Raw genomic sequence first — 14,324 nt, forward strand, 5'->3', positions numbered from 1 at the left:
GTTTCTCCTTAATGAATTTTTCCATGAAGAATATTAAAAACATTTGTAAATAAAAGTGAAGTGAAAGTTATTTAGGATTATTATTTTAAACCGATTGTTTATTACGGGAAAGGTAGAAGCAATAGGTAATTAGTTCTTAGAAAATTAAGGTAAAGAAAGTTTGGAATTTTAATCTCTTTTTGTTTAACCCCGAGTAAATTTTGTAGAATTTCCCGAAAGTAATTATTATGATGGTAGGAATATTTTTGAAAGTATGAGTGGGTGTTTCGACTGAAAAAAAGAATGGGGAAGAAGAAATGTCTCTGATTGGTTTGGCAATTTGGAATGGGAAGGAGAGAAGGTTGAATTTTCAGATAGTTTTGTAAAGAGGGATTATTGTGTTACCGGCATTCGAGAAGAGCAATCAAAAGTTTTCGTGAGTAGTTCAGAAGCAAGTACTAGTGGTTGTTTTGATAGTGAGAGTAGCTGAAAAGTGGAACGAGAGACAGATCAAATCGATAAGAAATACCTCTTTGATTCTGTAAAGTCCAAGAGAGTAAGTTACAAGAATTATCGTTATTAAAATTATTTGTGACACCAAGTAAAAAAGATACTTGGGTCTCAGGAGATTATTGTTGAGAGAAAGAGAGGAGAGAGTTTTGGAGTTTATTGAACGAGTACTGGCAAAAAGAGGCTTGGCTTGTGTTTTGGAGAAATAGTTGCTGGTATCCTGCTGGATTGTTTGCTGAGAACGGAGAGGGCTTTGATTGGTAGCCTAACATAATCAACAAGGAGGAGCTGTTTGGGTCAAGAGGAGACATCATTGTGTGTGAATCAAAAAGGTCAGTCAATAACCTATGTGATAGATTTTCTTTATAATCAGAAATTAAATTTTTTTACGTAAAAGCATATGCATTAAAATTCCAACATTTCAAAAATTTAATAGGAAGTATAAGTAATTTGCGAATACCAAATTTGTTTGTTTAGCTTGTTTTTATTAAGGGTATCAAGAACAAAGCGATAAATATTTGTTTGAATTAGATTAATTTATATGGTAAAAGTTTCTTTTGGACAGTTATGCCCACAGGATTTAATTGATAAATTTATAGAGCATTGCTTTTGATAATAAAGGTATTTGTATGTGTTTATTTATGATTTTTCTATTTATTTCCTTTTCCTATTATATCCCGATAAGGATCAACTAAGAGATACTGAAGCCACGAGAAAGGATAAGTATAACCTAAGAAAATTGAATTAAATTTTTTTTGACAAAAGGCACCCTGAGATTTTTTTTTAATATTTTTATGTATGATTTGCGTTAATTAAATAATTGATCAAATAAATAATAAAAGTAATAGAAAGCAGATCATAACAATACATATATTAAAGGTCAAATTTGGGTCAAAAAAACCTAGAAGCATTAACTATCACTATTGTATTATATACTTATAGAAAATGAAGGACTGGAGCAACTGAATTTTGATAGTAGGTATTAATATGGCAGTTTGCTAATGCCAAGTCAAGAAATAAAGTGAGCTAATTTTTGTCTTATGTATTTTTTAGAATATGTATGTTTTTTTGTTTGTCATGTGTTATTTTGTAGAACTTTCTGTTTTTTGTGTATTTTTAAATGTATTATTTGGAATATTTTTTACGTTTGCTATTTTTCTTGTTTCTTTTAAAAAATTTATCTTATGGATTTTACAATACACATTTATTTAATGGATGTGTTCTTTTCTTAAAAAAACTGATAACGAATAGCAATTAAGGGGGCCCCTAAATCTCCAGTGCCCAGGGTCCGAAGTCATAGGCGTAACCAGGATAATCCTAAGGGTATGGGGGGGGGGGGTTACAACTACTGGAAGGTCTCCGAGGGGTATGGTGTTAAGCGTATAGAGCTCAAAGTACATCCCAACAAAACACCCCTTGGCTGCGCCTATGCCCGAAGTTAGGTTAAACCGGCACTGATAGGTGAAGAAAAAACAGTATATCTAGTAGAAAGAACGAAAAAACTGATTAAGAGGGAAGAAAAATAAATATCTACAATACGATGACGGTCGGAAGTATCACATTCTATGATGCATAAGCATAACCATAACCAAATTCGAAGCCGAATGAAAGCTTATAACCCAAGTAATAAAGGTGAGAAATTTGATCTAAGTCTTCCGGTTTTAGAGTTGCAACTGGAAGTATTGTTTTAAAGTCACCGAAATAGTACAAGCGATATATTAGTCGACGCGCCTTAGCGAGACGAGAACAAATATATAATTGCGATCTCATGCCTGTTTATCCGTCCGTCTATCTGTCCGCGAATACATATACTTACATATAACTCCTACATTATTAGAACTGATAAAATGGCAAATGAATGAGGCGTCGAGTGACTTCTTATAACTCAAGGATGGTATTAAAGGTGAAAAATTTAACCTCGGACTTCCGGTTCCAGAATTGCAACCAGAAGTACTGTTTTAAAGTCACCGAAATAGTACAAGCGATATATTACTCGACGCCCCTTAGCAAGACGAGAATAAATATATACTTCCGGTTTTTGTGTCACTTCCGGTTAAATAGGTGTAACCGGAAGAGCCACATTAGAGTCGCAGAAATAGTACATGTGATATATCAATCGCGTATTGAAAAGTAGAGCTCGAATATTTAGTTCCGGTTTTGATATCATTTCCGATTAAAAAGTTATGACCGGAAGTTTGGCAAAAATGACTCAAAATTAGTGAAATCGTAAGTATATCAATCAACGCAAAGTTACACGAAGATGAGTTCCAATATCGACTTCCGGTTCAACATCCGTTCAAGTTGGGTGAAAACCTAGGAGTTACGGAGTACAATTATTGTTTGTTTAAAATCTAAATTTTAACTCTGTCGCCCTCTAATATTATATTTTTTAAAAGTTTAATGGGTTACATATGCGAGTTCATTTTGAATAAAGTAAAACAGGGGTCACCAATTAACGGACCGCGGTCCGCATCCGGATCGTAGGCTAGTTTTGTGCGGACCGCCATTAAATTCAGAATATAATATATTCTGTAGTGACATAATAATATGTACATATTATGTAGTGTCCGGCAATTTTGAAAATATTTGGCCGTGAAATTGTGTACTATGTTTGGCTCAAATTATGTGTGCGAAGCCGCTTTTTCAAGAATGAACTTTATTAAAATCGGTACAGATCTCAGATAACAGATGAATATCTCAACTTCCTAATGAAAATCAGTTGCACTAAACTCACTCCAAACTTCAGACAGGTTGAAAATAATAAAAAATGTCATTTTTCTTACTGACAATTTAATTTTGTAAAGAGTTTTCCCCTTGTTATATTTAAACTGTAATGTAAAATTTTCATGTGTGTTTTTTTATATTCATTTCCTCTCTATATGTTAAGTGGGAGTACTTTTCAGCTGTGCATTTAATTAAAATAGTTTTCAGATTTTATAAGTTTACAACAAACAGCTTACGTTGAAATTAATGTAGAAAAAATAACATGTTAATTACCATTTTGTGCTACAATTATTTATTTTAAATTTCTCAGTTTCAATAATAACTGGATTTATAGGAAGTTAATAACTATGTACAACACTGAAGATGTCTAAAAACTTGAGAAAGGCGTTGTTACAATGTGTGCTGTGTTCAAAATATACTGAAAATAATATCAAAACAATACACAATGAATAAATTAATCTTCTTCCTTCAAAAAAGATCTTCTGTAATTTTTCTCAAAAGTTGATAAATTTCCGAGATTTAATCGATTTAAAATCTGACAAATGCGAAAATACGGATTTTCGAGGCTTGAGAACTCATATGTCAATTATTAGTTTTCAGGTTGCCAAGTGTCTAAATTGAAGTTGATATATTTAATTTCAACATTCTAATGAGTAATCGGGGCTTAGTTCAATATAGACCGTTGTTTTTTAATTGTTAATTATGCGCCTCCACTTGACTGTTAAGCCGCCACGCGTCGCACTTTAGTGCGTCGCACTTATACATAATATTATACGTACTTACTTATGCGAATAATTCCCAACAAACAATTGACATTTATTAAAATTTTATAATTTATTATTAACATAGTTTTTTAATAATTTATTTATTTATTCAATTAATTATTGTCAATGTGCTAATTAGATACGCCAATTATATAGTGCGATACGCACCATATAGTGCGACATGCCGCCGCGGTGGCTCAAAGGTCGAGTAGCCGCGCATCATTAACAATTAAAAACAACGGTCTAAATTGAAATAAGCCTCGATTACTCATCAGAATCTTGAAATTGAATGTTTAAACTTCAATTTAGGCACTTGACAACCTCAAAAATTATAATTTGGACATTAATTTTTAAGCTCCGAAAATTCTTATTTTCGCATTTTTCAGATTATAAACTGTTTAAACTCGAAATCTATCAACTTTTGAGAACAATGACAGAAGATGTTTTTGTTCAAGATGGCCCAAAAATTCTAAAAACATATTCGGGAGCAAAAAAGATAATGTTTTGAATTTGTTAAAAAAAATTGTTAAACAATTTCTGCCCAAAAATATCGCCCGGGATCCTTCTGGTTTGTTTATAGGGGACATTTTTTAACAAGAATCCGCAAAGAAACCGAATCAGAACAACCAGACACAGGTAGCATTAAATCCGGACACCGGAAGTGTCATAGCTTTTCGAAACGGACCTTCAGGGAACATAATTGGTGGCCCTTGAAGTAAAAGATAGACGTACTCGCAATAATTTATTGTTAACTCCCGACGACCGGTTTCGCTCTCTATAATATGCAGAGCATCTTCAGGTCAACGGTTACAAGTAAACTAAATGATGCCGCTACAACTACCGTTGACCTGAAGATGCTCTGCATATTATAGAGAGCGAAACCGGTCGTCGGCAGTTAACAATAAATGATTGCGAGTACGTCTGTCTTTTACTTCATTATATTTTTGTTTTTATTTTGTTTGTAGTTTAAATAGGGGATAAAATTTTTCAAATGGTAGGATATCAAAATTTTAGAAAATGTTTCTTTTCATCCTAAAATGTAGTTGATAGTAATATACAAAGAATCTCGTTAGTCGTTAATGATCAAGGATACAAAGTAGGTATCTTTAATTATTATAGTCAACTGTAAATGTTTAAAACCAACAATTAAATGTTTGTTCATAAAATAAAAAGTAACTTACAGAAATGTGGTTTGTGCAGAAGTGTTTGGCACATTGGTCAACTCTTGCTTAATACATTTTACTGATTTCTTGTAACATTGACACTTAGAAGGGCATTGCGTAGCTTCTCCTAGAAAAACCACGGCCAGTAGTACTACAAGTCCGTAATTCCACCGCATTTTGATTAAGTACAAGTACCGAAAGCAGCCCAAAACAACTTAACACATGACACTGTCCACTCTTACTTTCTACACTGGAAGGCTTGTGCTTGTAATATATTAAGTAAGCTGATACGTATGGGAGCCGCCAACTGAGATTTGAGTGAGGCAAGATCGGTCGAGTGGATGTGGATGTTTATGAATGCGAGATGAAACATGAAACAAAGATATCGAGGCAGGCTTGATAATTTAACCGTTGGCGATGATGCTATTTTTAAGACGTACAGGGTGTAGCTTTCAAAATGATTTTCCAATCAATGTATCAACGTCAAGGTTTATTATTATTTTGAAACTCGAAAATAATAAATCTTGAACTGTAACTGTAGAACAAAATGGTTGCGCAAAATGCTAAAATGAAATGAAAAATATGGTTCAAATAGTATTCTTCTTTTTCATGTGCCTTGTCCGTTCCGAACGTTGGCAATTAACATGGCTATTCTGACTTTGTTTACGGCAGATCTGAATAGTTCGGCAGATGACAATCCGAACCATTACCGCAAGTTTTGGAGCCATGAATGTCTCCTCCTCCCTGAACCCCTCCTGCTGTCTATTTTCCCTTGGATGATTAGCTGTATTACTCTAAATACTCTATATTTATTGTACCTCATAACGTGACCCAAGTAGTCCAACTTTCTTTTCTTTATAGTTATTCCTACCTCTTTCTCTCTCTTATTCTTATCTATCCGGCGTAGTACCTTCTCGTTGGTCACGTGCTTGGTCCAAGATATACGTAATATACGTCAGTAAGCCCACATTTCGAACCCCTCTACTTTTTTCATTAATGTTGCGGTCATTGTTTACGACTCCATTCCATATAAAATACATAACACTTCGGATTTTAAGAGGTAGAGTGAGGCTTTTAGAGGTGAAAATTTGCTCCAGGCTAGTGAACGACGCTCTTACTTTTTCTATTCTTATACATATTATAGTTCAAGTTGATTCTCAGTTAGAGTTGACCACTGGCGAAGCGTCCGTGTAACCAGTTACCATTGGTAACAGTTAAAAATCTTGCAATAAATATTTTATGACTGTTATGAAATAATTCCATTTATATTTTTTACCAACAGAAATATTTGTTAATAGTACCTAATTCAGTAAATAGCCAACTAGACGCACGAAAATATTGGCGAGATAAATGAATCCATTGCACTTTATTATATGATGTTACCAATACTGGCATTGGTAACGCAGGAGAAACCTCGCTATCGCTGGGGACTAGCTCGTTTCTGAAAATTTTGAAAGAGCGACGGCTCTGTTCGAGCGACGAGAGACGGCGCGCGGGCAGGCTGTGTATATCAGTATTGTCACCATTTTGAGGATTGGTAACATTAGTTTAGTACCTATTACAGATTACAGTGTGCGTGCATTTAAACATGGAAGAGTGTTGCTACGTATTGCGTAATTGATCAACTACTTGAAAAGTTATTCTCCTTGTATATTTTTTTTTATATAATTTTGAAGAAAAAAAAATGATATTTTTGAAAATGGAAGAATTAGAATATAAACAATAGTTTTCAAAATCTATTCTTTTTCCTACTTGTTTACTTTTTTATGTTAATTTTATGGTAGAATAATACAGCGTGTGTCAGCCAAATTGAATAAATTCAATAGTTCAAATACTAATTGTTTTTTTTGAAAAATGCTCAGATCTGTCGATTAGTATTTTAAAATCTTAATTTTTTTACATATGTACAATAATAATGTAGACAGGGTGTCCCAATTTAGAAATATGACGTCATCGTTAATTTTTTTAAATGGCAACACTGTTATTTTAATGGCTGTTAAAAATTTTTTATTTTTTAACATTTACAAGATAATAAAAAATAAAGTTATGTCTGTAATGTGGAATAAACTTAATAGTTCAAATAATAATTGTTTTTTTTTGAAAAATGCTTAGACCTGTCGATTAGTATTTGAAATCGAAATTTTTTACATACAATAATAATGTATACAGGGTGTCCCAATTTAGAGATTTAATGTTATTTTTTATTATCTTGTAAATGGTAAGGAATAAAAATTTCATATTTTGTAGTTATGTATAACTTTACACACCCTATCAAAATAGCTATCAAAATGACAGTATTGCCATTTAAGAAAATCAATGATGACGCCATATCTCTAAATTGGGACACCCTGTATACATTATTATTGTATGAAAAAAATTTCCATTTGAAATACTAATCGACAGATTTAGTCATTTTTCAAAAAAAAACATTTAGTATTTAAACTATTGAATTTATTTAACTTTGTTATTTTTTATTATCTTGTAAATAGTAAGGAATAAAAATTTGATATTTTGCAGTTATGTATAACTTTACACACCCTATCCAAATAGCTATCAAAATGACAGTATTGCCATTTAAGAAAATCAATGATGACGCCATATATCTAAATTGGGACACCCTGTACACATTATTATTAAAAATTTCCATTTGAAATACTAATCGACAGATTTGGTCATTTTTCAAAAAAACAATTAGTATTTGAACTATTGGATTTATTCCATTTGGCTGACACACAGTGTATGTTTAGTTTGTTTATTATTTATTGTTATACCTGTTACATATACATAATTACTTACATATAATTTGGGAATAGTGATTTGTTTAATTTTATCCCACAGGGTTGAAAACAAAAACTTATATTTGGGAGGTTCAAAATAATTTTTTTTAAATAAGATTTTTTTACATCTGGTTTGGTAACACTTTAGAAAAAGTCACGCGTCGCCACTGGAGTTGACTATTCCTAGTTCGAATCAACTCCAACTAAAACGAGCAATAAGAGTTGATTTGGAAAACTTAATTCAACTTTTACTATAGGTCTGGATCCCGCGTATGAAAAAAAAGTTGATTAATAGCAAGCTGAAAATTTGTTAATAGCTTAAGGGTGTCTAGTCGGATAAACTTTGATATATGGGGACACTGGAACAGGGGCAGTTTTAATTGTGGAACAGGTTTAAAATTTGGAACGGTCAGACCACGAAAACGGCACATTTATTTTGTCCGACAGAATAGACTTAAACTCTCCGAACAGAGATTAAACTCTCATGCAAAAATCAGACTGATATTTATCACCTGTCATAATTCCTGTCATTTGATATATTCTACATGTTCCACTCATTAAAACGCCCATTTGGTAATAAATAGCAGTCTGATTTTTGCATAAGAGTTTAATCTCTGTTCGGAGAGTTTAAGTCTGTTCTGTCAGACAAAATACATGAGCCGTTTTCGTGGTCTGACCGTTCCAAATTTTTAACCTGTTCCACAATTAAAACTTCCCCTGTTCCAGTATTCCCATATATCAAAGTTTGTCCGACTAGACACCCTTAAGCTATTAACAAATTTTCAGCTTGCTATTAATCAACTTTTTTTTCATAAGCGGGATCCAGACCTACTAGTTGAAGTAGACTCTTCCTAACCCTAGATAGTAAAAGTAGATCGCGGGAAAAATAGAATTAACCCTTACTAGTTTGAGTTGACTACTCCTGGATGGATTTAGTAAATGTAGATTATACGAGTATAATCTTACGTGCTTTTTTGATGAGTGTGCGGTTTTTTGTTTTGACCGTTTCAACTACTTATTATGCGAGCTCCACACTCTCAAAGTTGACCGAAGTCCGAAGTACCTCTCTACACACTCGTTCTACTTCGCGAGGAACACATTCAAACGGTGCGATACCAACAAAGATCCCTTTGACTCGAACGCGCCAGACCGACAGGAACGGCGAAGTAGAACGAAGCGAGGCAAGGTTGCAAGAAGTTGCTTACTTTTAGACTTCGTAGATGGCCTTTTATGTGAGCTCCACACTCTCGCCGAAGTCGATCGAGGTTCAACAAGTACGAGAGTGTAGACGGCCACCTTGTGCAACTTTGCCTCACTTCGTTCTACTTCCATTCTCTGTCGGTCTGGTCAAAGGGATCTTTGTCGGTATCGCACCGCTCTTTGTCGGTATGACACTTCCTCGCGAAGTAGAACGAGTGTGTAGAGAGGGTACTTCGGACTTCGGTCAACTTTTGCGAAGTAACTTCGCCGAGAGTGTGGAGCCCGCTTTATGATTTGAACATATCCAGTAATATTTAATCTCTAGAATCGGTTGTTTGTGTTCATCAACTCTTACTAAATGGCATTGGGAAGAGTATACTTTTTCTAGTTTGAGTCTAATTTTACTAGTAAATGTTGAATAAAAATCTTCATTTTATATTTATAATCAACTTTTACTAAAACCAGTCGTTTGAGTTGACTCGAACTAGGAATAGTCAACTCCAACTGAATAATCAACTTGAACTGTAACATACATATTTAATTCGCTTGATCCCAACTTGAATTTACTTGTTCTTCCTAAGTAGACGTACGAATCCACGTGTTCGGTTCTTTGATTGTCTAATATCAGTTGTCTTGCTCGTTGTTGGGTTTTGCTTACTAACATCCATTTGGTTTTTGTAATGTTTAGTTTGAGTCCGTATTGTGCACTTGTATTTTGTATCTTACTCATTGGGCACTCAGTTCGTCCATGCTACTCGCTAGAATCACAGTATCATCAGCATACCTTCAAGTATAATCATTATATTTATAGTTCATATATGCATAGTTCAGCTTCAAGTATAGTCATTTTATATCGTCACCTTTATCCAAGAACTAGATAACTATATCTTATACATATTTTATCAATTCATCGTCATTGTCATCTTGAGTTTTTAAATATTAACGAAATGGTTGCAGCTTCGGCATTCTTTTGGGCGTCTTATTAGAAAAAAAAAACGCAAAATGAATTCACATCAATATTTCTTAATTCTACGCATCACTATATACATTCACGAAACAACAATGAATGATAGAAGAAATACTAGACCTTATGGAACAAGACAATAGCAAGAACAACCCAGACGACTGCAGAAGAAAACAGAGAGAAATAAATGCTTTTGAACATATTAAGAACCAAAGGTATTGATGGTAATGGCCTACAAGTCATAGAAGACCCATATTGGAAGTAGAAAGCAGGCATACCAGTCGATGAGAGAAACGACGAGTGTTATGGTAGGGGAGCAAAGTATGCTAAATGTGCAGTCACTCGAGCGTTATGGGGACCCATTGGGTTCTGAAGAGTAGGTCCTAAAACCAAAAAAAGTTAAGTAAAGTGTTCCATTTAAGTGGGGACTTTACATTTTTTAATTTAATTTTCCATTTCCAACAATCGGTATTTTCGATTACACCAACATCTATCCATAATTCGAAAAAATGTCTTAAATAAAAGTTATTTATTTTTACGTAAGGAATTCAAATCTGCAATAAAAAATGGGGGCTCCCATTTAAGATTTTAAAGTAACCCCCACCCCACCTCCGTGGGGGGTCGTGTTTGGTGCCATTCGATAGATTTTTCAAAAATATTGAATAAATGTATTTTTCAGTTTTTCGATCTGATGTTCATTTCGCGGGGTTCGTATTTAAAATATTAAATTTACCCCCCACCCTTCTCCGTGGGAAGTCGTGTTTGGTATCATTCGATAGATTTTTGAAAAATATTGAGTACGTATTTTTTAGTTTTTCGATCTGTCATTCATTTCGCGAAATATTCGTTTTTTTTTTGTGAAACTTTGGGACACCGATTTTCTTACGCCCCGCTCAAATCGTCAATTTTTGAAATATACACTGTTTTGCATGTAATTAACTTACCTTATCTTAATCTTACGATTTCGAGTTTTTTTTAAGGATAGATTTTTTTCGCCCCCCCCCCCCCCCCCCCCACCTCCTTAACGAACTTCCCTGTGTTAAGAGCCAATATACGGTAGAGGTACATTTTCAGTAACTGCAAAAATCCCCGTTTGGGCTCCCCTACCATTACATTCAAAATGGCATTAGACAGGGATGCATTATATCCCTGCTGTTATTTAATATTTACTCGGGTATAATTTTAAAAGAGGCTTTGAAAGATAAAGGCTTTGGAGTGAAAATTTTTATGCGATTGTCTAAAAGTCCTTCAAGAGTTACTAGAATGCGTAAACACGGCAGGAAGAGCAATGCATCTAAAAATTTATGATAACATTTAAGAGAGTTTATTACTTTAAATATCTAGGATACTACAGTACAGGTCAACTAGAGCCAAGTAAAGAAATCAAGTGCAGAATTGAAGCAGCTCGCACGTTTCTAAAAATGAAATCATTCTTCTGTAACCACAGCTGTGTTAAATAGAGCAAATGCTGTTCGTTAGTTACTGAAAACTGTTAAATAAGAAAAAATTCATACCTAGGACATGTTCTTAGAGGAGACCAGTAGAAAATTCATCACTTCATCATGAAAGATAAAATCGAAAGCCACAGAGGAATTGGAAGGAAGCAGATATCATGGCTCAAGAATATTCGCGATTAGACAGGAATATGCAGTGCCGAACAACTACTAGGATTAGCTAAAGACCATGAACAACTCGCCAATATAACTGCCAACGTTAGGAGCATCTAATGTGGCACCGAAAAAAGAAGACAACTTGTTGTTAGCGCACGATCTTTAGATTGTAATAATTGTTTCCTTCATGAACTGTATTATCTAGGTCTGCTAATTTTATTTTGGTAGGCTAACATAAATTGATAATATAAGTAAGATATGTTGATCCCGTAAACACACATCTGATAAAAACAGGGTACTCACCATTTGCTGCTGTCGTTTCCTGATCTGGGGCCCCAGTCACTTCTGCTCTCTTGCATGCACACTAAAATAGCAACGATAATAATGGGTATGTCTTGGCTTCCTCTTCAGTATTTTCTATCTTTTCTCATATTGTCTTGCTCTGCTCATGACAAGTGTAGATATTATGTACATCTGGTAATTTTTAAGTCCTAATAATATAAAATATATGATGCTGCTCAAATTCCAGACGACTCGGTAAAATGAAGCTTTATTGCAATTGATTGATGATACTAGATGATGCACAACGGCGTAACCAGGATGACCCTAGGGGGGGTTACAACTACTGGATGGTCGCTGAGGGGTATGGAACAGTAATGGTGTTAAGCGTATAGGGCTCAAAGTAAATCCCAATGGAGAAGGGTTACAACCCCCAACCCTCCCTGGTTACGCCTATGACATATGATTAAGTTTTATTAAATATTTATGAACAAAAGTCCTGCCCATGCAGATCATACATAGGCGACCCTATAGACTTTGTAATGGCAACCGAAGGGTCAATCGAATATATGAAAAATACTGGACATCTTTTTGTGATGTATTATATTATAATGAATGCATAAATCTAAATAGTTACCTATTCTGTGACGTAAGCCATATGCTAAATAAATTAATTAAATAAGGTTGGTGGCGGGTAGCTTCCTTGTCGAAGTCCTTTATCGACTTTAAACGGTTCTGAGTACAGTAGAACGTCGATAATCCGGACGTCAAAAATCCGGACCGTCAATAATCCGGATTTGTATCTAGCAAAAAAATCTGATTCTTTTAAAACAAATTAAGAACTTAGCTGCGAAAAACGAACCTCTACCGCAGTTCAAAAATATTTTACACATTTTTTTAAAAGCCCAAATAGATAAAAATCTGTTTTGTACGAGCGTGCAAAAATGTCTACTTTCGCGCACCCGTTTTAGTTTAGAAAGTTTTACTTTTCCGTACGCGTTTTACTTTTCCGCACGCGTTTCACTTTTCCGCACGCGTTTAGATATTTTAATATGGCCTTAAAATAATTATAATACATGCAATAAACTAATATTTAGATATAATTTACTATTTTATTTCAAATGTATCTTATTGTGATCCTGTTTTAAGGAAATTAACGCGACAATTCGACGAAATAAAATTATTTTGACATAATATTCGAAAGTCAAATCGGTAGACAACAACAGTCCTTTTGAATCATCGTCATGAAAACTAAGATGGTCGTCATGCTAACTAATTATATTGAAAGTTTGGTTTTGACAACCTTGTCAAAGAATTAATTTGTGTATGTATTTTCATATTAATTAAATTAATTGATTAAGATGTGGTCATTTTTTAAAGACTCGTAGAAAAAATATTGTTCCTAACTCTTGCAGAAAGTCTCTTTTCCGCACTCGACTGCTTGCCGAACTCCCGCTTCGCGTCGTTCGGCAAACTGCAGTCGCGTGCAGAAAAGTACGACTTTCTGCACTTGTTACGAAAATAACTATTTACTGTATACATGCTGCTATTATAAATTAATTACAATTCAGTGTTTAAACATAAAAAAATGTTTTGATTAATTTCACCTCTAGTCACTTTACTGTACAAGAGAAAACATAAAACTTTAAAACGTTTGTTGTACTTTAATGTGTATACTGGCCTTTTTTTGAGGTAATTTCGATAATCCGGATGGGGTCCGGTCCCAATTAATCCGGATTATTGACGTTCTACTGTAGTTTTGTCTGACTTCTATTCTACATTTGTCTTCGTGCGGCATTTATGTATGTGTTATCTACTCTATGATTTTCCACAGGTTGTTGACTTTCGGAGGTCCAAGAATAGACTGTACAATTCAGCGTTGAATGCTGTTTTTTCTCAAGGTAAATAGAAAATACAATATCAGTACATGAGAGTCCGACACGAAAACCACTCTGTTCTTTTGAAATTCGCAGGTGTTAGCACCTACATCCTTTATTTATTGATTTATCCAATACAACTTACCCACAGAATATGTCTATCTAATTATCCTTCCTCGGTCCATCTTTGGACATAGGCCTCTCCAATCCTTTTCCATTCTTCTCTGTCGCTACAGTCATCCACCTAGAGCCCACGTGCTTCTTGATATAATCTGTCCATTTCATTTGGGGCCTTCCTCTGCCTCGTCTATATTCCCATGGTCTCCAATTTATAAGAACTTTTTTCCATCGGTCTTCTTTTTGTCTTATGCTGTGTCTGGCAAATCTCCATTTCAATATTTTGCAACTTTTTGTCTAACATCCCTAACTTTTGTTTTCTCTCTTATCCACTCGTTTCTCTTCTTATCCATTAGCGGA

The 14,324-nt window shown here is 34.2% G+C and overlaps 1 protein-coding gene across 1 annotated transcript in view; it reads right to left on the minus strand.

The window, feature by feature from the left end:
* LOC114337047 (peroxidasin) overlaps positions 1-5,514 on the minus strand; it is a 62,782-nt gene extending 57,268 nt beyond the window's left edge. The window contains exon 1 of the mRNA XM_028287463.2: positions 5,159-5,514. Coding sequence (XP_028143264.2) covers positions 5,159-5,316 — 158 coding nt within the window. The 5' untranslated portion in view covers positions 5,317-5,514. The remainder of the gene's footprint in view (positions 1-5,158) is intronic.
* Between the last annotated feature and the right edge of the window lie 8,810 nt (positions 5,515-14,324).

This window comes from Diabrotica virgifera, chromosome 5, assembly GCF_917563875.1.
Source record: "Diabrotica virgifera virgifera chromosome 5, PGI_DIABVI_V3a".
Classification (NCBI taxonomy): Eukaryota; Metazoa; Arthropoda; class Insecta; order Coleoptera; family Chrysomelidae; genus Diabrotica; species Diabrotica virgifera.